The 6,470-nt window shown below is 31.3% G+C and overlaps 1 protein-coding gene across 1 annotated transcript in view; it reads left to right on the top strand.

The window, feature by feature from the left end:
• Positions 1-6,069, top strand: part of LOC106473866 (tubulin gamma-1 chain-like) — a 24,176-nt gene extending 18,107 nt beyond the window's left edge. Inside the window, exons 6-8 of the mRNA XM_022402263.1 lie at positions 1,257-1,418; positions 5,007-5,198; positions 5,625-6,069. Of these exons, the coding sequence (XP_022257971.1) occupies positions 1,257-1,418; positions 5,007-5,198; positions 5,625-5,645 (375 nt within the window). The 3' untranslated portion in view covers positions 5,646-6,069. The remainder of the gene's footprint in view (positions 1-1,256; positions 1,419-5,006; positions 5,199-5,624) is intronic.
• The last annotated feature ends 401 nt before the right edge of the window (positions 6,070-6,470 follow it).

The raw sequence follows: 6,470 nt of genomic DNA, 5'->3' as shown, positions 1-6,470 counted from the left end.
CTATCTCAAAACAGGATCGGTGAATTTGACGGACTTCGTAACCACCAAAAAAAAATTTAAATGAACCCTTTTTTCTTTCTACAATGCCTTCAATTTGTAACATGAAACTACATTCGTTTATCCTTAGTAGCTCTAAGTTAGTAACATTATACATCTGTTTATAATTAAATTTTATTGTTTTATTGCCCTTTGAACTGTGTCTAACTACTATCCGTGCCATTATAAGTTGTAAATCACTCCGGGAACGTGCAGCTCGCGTTACGCTATTGAATTACATTACCCACGAACTGCTCGCGTGCATGCCTCATGAACAATTTTAATTATATTATTATTACTTATTTTACCTAATTTAGTCTTAAATAACTTAAACAGATCCATAATTTTAGATTTTAGTTACTTTTATAATAATAAATATATATGTCGAGGAGAGTTAAGCCTGATTTTTATAGTAATTATAGTAAAGCACTTAACAATTTTTATTTAATTAAATAATGCACCGAAGAATATAGACTAATAATATGCAAAAAGTAGACAAATTCACTTACCTCTCAAAATTTCCTGGCTTTCTAATTATGCGACAAGAGTCGTTACAAATTCATCCAACGAATCTTGCACTGTGAGTGAAATCGATGATATTCTGTTCAGAACACAATGTTATACAATACATCATTTGATAGATGAAAACCTTGACTTTCTATTGGTTACAGGTGATATATAATGAAACGTAAGAGATAACTATCAACGAATTGTGAAAGAGAGGGTGTGGCAGGAGGGGTCTAATTTTTTAATCGATAGCTCTGTAACCAAACAAAATTGAAGGCCATAAAATTTATGGTTTGACTGAGCAATAACAATTTTATAGAGAGTAATTTACGTTTCATTTTGTACATTTTTGAAGGGTGATGGATAAAATAGGGATGAAGGCATGCTAAGACAAAATGTGTCACGTGGGTCACACTAGTGGAAATTCAGGACTTTTTAAAATATTTCCTTGTATAATTAAGAACTTAAAACTTGTGTACTATTAAAATATGGATTATTAGCTAAGATTTTATGCTATTGTAATTGGTATAACATAAACGAAAAGTAGTGTAATAAAAATAAAACCTTGTGTCATGCACAGAAAAGGGTACCTGGGGTGATAGGGTTAATCGCTATCATGTAGAGTTTTATATTCAAGCTTAGTACATAATTTTATCCTTTTGGTAGCTGTGTATCTTTTATTTAAGAGTTTTTAAATTTTTTCTTTATCACAGGTACACAAAAGTTTACAACGAATAAGAGAGAGGAAACTGGCCCAGTTCATCCCGTGGGGACCTGCCAGTATTCAAGTAGCCCTGTCTCGTAAATCTCCATACATCCAAACAGCACACAGAGTGAGCGGCTTAATGCTAGCCAACCATACAAGCATTTCCTCGGTAAGTACGAGGACAAATTGTTCAACCTGCCCAACACATGAGGGTTTTCTCAGTAGCTATGGAAACAAATTATTCAACCTGCCCAACACATGAGGGTTTTCTCAGTAGCTATGGAAACAAATTATTCAACCTGCCCAACATGTGAGGGTTTTCTCAGTAACTATGGAAACAAATTATTCAACCTGCCCAACATGTGAGGGTTTTCTCAGTAGCTATGGAAACAAATTATTCAACCTGCCCAACACGTGAGGGTTTTTTCAGTAGCTATGGGAACAAATTATTCAACCAGCCCAACACGTGAGGGTTTTTTCAGTAGCTATGGGAACAAATTATTCAACCTGCCCAACACGTGAGGGTTTTTTCAGTAGCTATGGGAACAAATTATTCAACCTGCCCAACACGTGAGGGTTTTTTCAGTAGCTTGCATAAAATTTTAATCATCAATATTTTCCCATTTTGGCTGCAAACTTTGACTTCACATCTTTCTGTAGCAAATATATATTTATTTATTTTTTATTATTATTATTATTATTACACTTGTGCTGTTTTTGTTTAGACATCACTCTTTTTTTGTTGTACATTAGATAAAAATAACCATAAAAGACATAAGTTTGATATTCAGATATAGTTTGGAATAATTAACATCAAGCACCTATTAAAAATGTGGGTTTCTTCAATAATTTTGAGTTCATATCTTTCAGTTGGTTTATTTTGTCCACATTTTTTTCAGTCAAGTTGTTTTTCAATAGATATCATGTTTTATATAGTAGATAAGGTGATATTATAAAATATGCCAGAAACGAAGGCAGGCACGTACCAGGAAGCGTTTTTATTAGTTTAAAGTGTGATGCAAAGTAGTACGCAAAAACTGTGTGAAAATGTTTACACAATGATGGTTTTAGGCTCATAATTTCTGGATTTCGTGTCCAATTTTTATAAAATTAAAAATGGTCCACTTTTAAGAATACCCTAATATGTGATAGAAATTTCAGCATGATCGAGTTGGCCAATTTTTCTCCAGGCAAGCTCAAATATTTACAAGATTTAACATGATTTATGATTATTTTTTCCCATAAGGGGAACATATACACCAGATATGTAACAAATTAAAAAGAAATCGACTCAGGGGAAGTGTTTTTTTTTTTTTCACTGGTACAAAGAAGGAGAAGAAGAAGAATAAAACTAATTTCAGGCTAAGTTTGGCCTTTTGGGAAAATGATACGGTTAAAGTGATTTCTTTGAACTTTGGTACGTAAGGTAAGGAGATCTGGGGAACCTACCATACAAACAAATTGGAGAGTTTTGATTAACGGGAGCGACTATATGGATGATTGAAAAACCTAAAGTTTTCATTCTTATTAATAACACACTAGGTGTCGTGCAGTTTGCCACGTGAAACCTAGTGTGTCTTTATTGAACCTGCCTAACACACAAGCATTCCCTCAGTAACTATGGGAACAAATTGTACAACCTAATTAGTGGATAGATGAGTGTTTTTATTTATTTAGATAGAAAACTGTTATCTTGATTGTTATATGTAATCATCATCTTATCTTAGAAAGATTATTTCAATATACAAGTCTGATCTTGGTATTGTACACTATGTAAGAGTGTACTTCCTGTTGTATCAGGTTAAACTTAAAATAAATTACTGTGCTTCTTTCTGTGCCCCTGTAGTATTGTTTTTACAGTATTGTTAACTAAAGCTCTGAATTTATCTCTAATAAAAGGATACTTTAATTTATTTTATAATAATGTGTTTTGTAGATACTGACATCTGTGTAATGTGTTTTAATAGATACTGACATCTGTGTAAAGGTTTGTTTGATGTTATCACAGTATTGTAAGTTCTAATGTGTTTTAATAGATACTGGCATCTGTGTAAAGGTTTGTTTGAGGTTATCACAGTATTGTAAGTTCTAATGTGTTTTAATAGATACTGGCATCTGTGTAAAGGTTTGTTTGAGGTTATCACAGTATTGTAAGTTCTAATGTGTTTTAATAGATACTGACATCTGTGTAAAGGTTTGTTTGAGGTTGTCACAGTATTGTAAGTTCTAATGTGTTTTAGTAGATACTGACATCTGTGTAAAGGTTGTTTTTGAGGTTGTCACAGTATTGTAAATTCTAATGTGTTTTAGTAGATACTGACATCTGTGTAAAGGTGTTTTTGAGGTTATCACAGTATTGTAAATTCTAATGTGTTTTAGTAGATACTGACATCTGTGTAAAGGTTTGTTTGAGGTTATCACAGTATTGTAAGTTCTAATGTGTTTTAATAGATACTGGCATCTGTGTAAAGGTTTGTTTGAGGTTATCACAGTATTGTAAGTTCTAATGTGTTTTAGTAGATACTGGCATCTGTGTAAAAGTTTGTTTGAGGTTATCACAGTATTGTAAGTTCTAATGTGTTTTAATAGATACTGGCATCTGTGTAAAAGTTTGTTTGAGGTTATCACAGTATTGTAAGTTCTAATGTGTTTTAATAGATACTGGCATCTGTGTAAAGGTGTTTTTGAGGTTGTCACAGTATTGTAAGTTCTAATGTGTTTTAATAGATACTGGCATCTGTGTAAAGGTGTTTTTGAGGTTGTCACAGTATTGTAAGTTCTAATGTGTTTTAATAGATACTGACATCTGTGTAAAGGTTTGTTTTAGGTTATCACAGTATTGTAAATTCTAATGTGTTTTAGTAGATACTGACATCTGTGTAAAGGTGTTTGATTATATTCACTGAATCTATTAAGTTGTTTTTCTTCACAAATCATCATTATTATTATATGTGTTGTTTTTTCTCCAAACATTTAAAGGTAATTTTTTATTTATGAAGATATTTCAATAAAAATTGGTAATCTGACAGTAAGAAAAGGCTTAGCTTTCTTCTGGTGGAACTAATCGTGAAATCCACTAATTAGAGAAGTTTTTAAAACTTTAGTTGAGTAGTTAACCATGTTATGTTAACTAACTTAGAGCTACCTCAGAATTTTAATGGTTTTGTGATATTGAAGCTATAATGTGATATATGAAGTATCTTGCTTCAAAAAATATTTTGTAGTCATCCAGAAATTCAATAATGGGTGCATTATTACATAATTTGTAAAGTTTATATTAACACTTTACCGTATGTCATGTTAAAGTTTATATTAACACTTTACCGTATGTCATGTTAAAGTTTATATTAACACTTTACCGTATTTCATGTTATAACTTTGATTTCTATTGAAATGTTTCTAATTACTATTGGTGTATTTTGTCATGTTATAACTTTGATTTCTATTGAAATGTTTCTAATTACTATTGGTGTATTTTGTCATGTTATAACTTTGATTTCTATTGAAATGTTTCTAATTACTATTGGTGTATTTTATGTCATGTTATAACTTTGATTTCTATTGAAATGTTTCTAATTACTATTGGTGTATTTAAAAATAGTTGAATGAAAAGAAAGTGTAGCCTTTCTTCCAAACATATTTCTTATTTTGTATTGAGATATTCCTAATATTGTAAGTATATCTCGGGCAGGTGTATTTACCAACTTAAAAATTGTTCATGACTATTGCTATAGCTTGACTCTTCTTCTTTGGATAGCTCTTCGATCGTACATTACGCCAGTATGACAAACTTCGGAAACGTGAAGCTTTCTTGGAACAGTTTCGTAAGGAGGCGATCTTTCAGGATAACCTGGATGAACTGGATTCTTCCAGGGAAGTAGTCCAGCAATTAATTGATGAATATCTTGCAGCTACCAAACCTGACTACCTGACATGGGGAATGCAGCAAGTAAGTGTACAGTATGGTCACTAGACAAGGTGTGGTTTGTTTTATATTAGACACAGTATGATCACTAGACAAGGTGTGGTTTGTTTTATATTAGACACAGTATGATTGCTAGACAAGGTGTGATTTGTTTTATATTAGACACAGTATGGTTGCTAGACAAGGTGTGATTTGTTTTATATTGGACACAATATGGTTGTTAGACAAGGTGTTTTTTCCAGGCTGGTATCGATATTAACTGACTGTGTGTTTTTTTTTCCAGGCTGGTATCAATATTAATTGACTGTGTGTGTTTTTTTTTCCAGGCTGGTATCGATATTAACTGACTACGTGTTTTTTTTCCAGGCTGGTATCGATATTAACTGACTGTGTGTTTTTTTTTCCAGGCTGGTATCGATATTAACTGACTGTGTGTTTTTTTTTTTACAGGCTGGTATCGATATTAACTGACTACAACATTGAGAGAAGATCACGGTTTTGTATAGTTGTTTTCATATTATAGTAAGTGTACATAATTATCTTCAATACTGTTTGTTTTTGTTTGACTTAACTCTTTTACTTCTTTAAAAATATGTATAAAAGAAAATTTTCTAAACTCAATAGAGAGATTGTAACGACTGTTGCTTTGTTTTATTTGTAATTTGGCTCACTTAAAACATTATTCTGTGTGTTTATTAAACAAGATAATTATGTATTTAAAAAATCGGTGTTTTTCACAAAAAAATTATCTTCATAAACTGAGCATATTTAGTTATTAGCATCTTTCTGTTCAATATTATTTAATAAAGTGATATTTTGAGTACTGAGTAAAAGTGTTTAATATTAGACAGAGCCATGCATAGTTTTGTTCTGCAACTTGTATGACATGTAAAATGACTTCGGACTCCATGTTTACTTTCAAGATGTTATTACCGTACAGCATGAATGAATCAGCTAATAGTACCATTTCAGATACAGATGACAAATATTCATAAAATCTTTATTGTTCAATGTTTTCTATAAGCTTGTTATAAATTGACATGACTGATCAGTGTCATTCTTCTAAATTATATGTTTTAAAACCAATTAATAACATTCTACTAAGGACTGATTCAAACCCAAGATATTTTGTTTGACTGAAGAAGTCAACAATAAACTCTAACACCTTATCTGTTTGGATTATATTATACAAAGAGTGAGTATTTAAAGCACAAAGAATTGAGTAAGATTTATACATGTATGTTTGGAGTGGAGAATCTTTGAAAGATTCTCAAAACAGTAGGAAATAAAATTGTT

The sequence above is a fragment of the Limulus polyphemus genome, unplaced genomic scaffold, assembly GCF_000517525.1.
Source record: "Limulus polyphemus unplaced genomic scaffold, Limulus_polyphemus-2.1.2 Scaffold6578, whole genome shotgun sequence".
Classification (NCBI taxonomy): Eukaryota; Metazoa; Arthropoda; class Merostomata; order Xiphosura; family Limulidae; genus Limulus; species Limulus polyphemus.
Note: the sequence above shows the minus strand (reverse complement) of the source record. Positions and strands in the feature narration are given on the sequence as shown.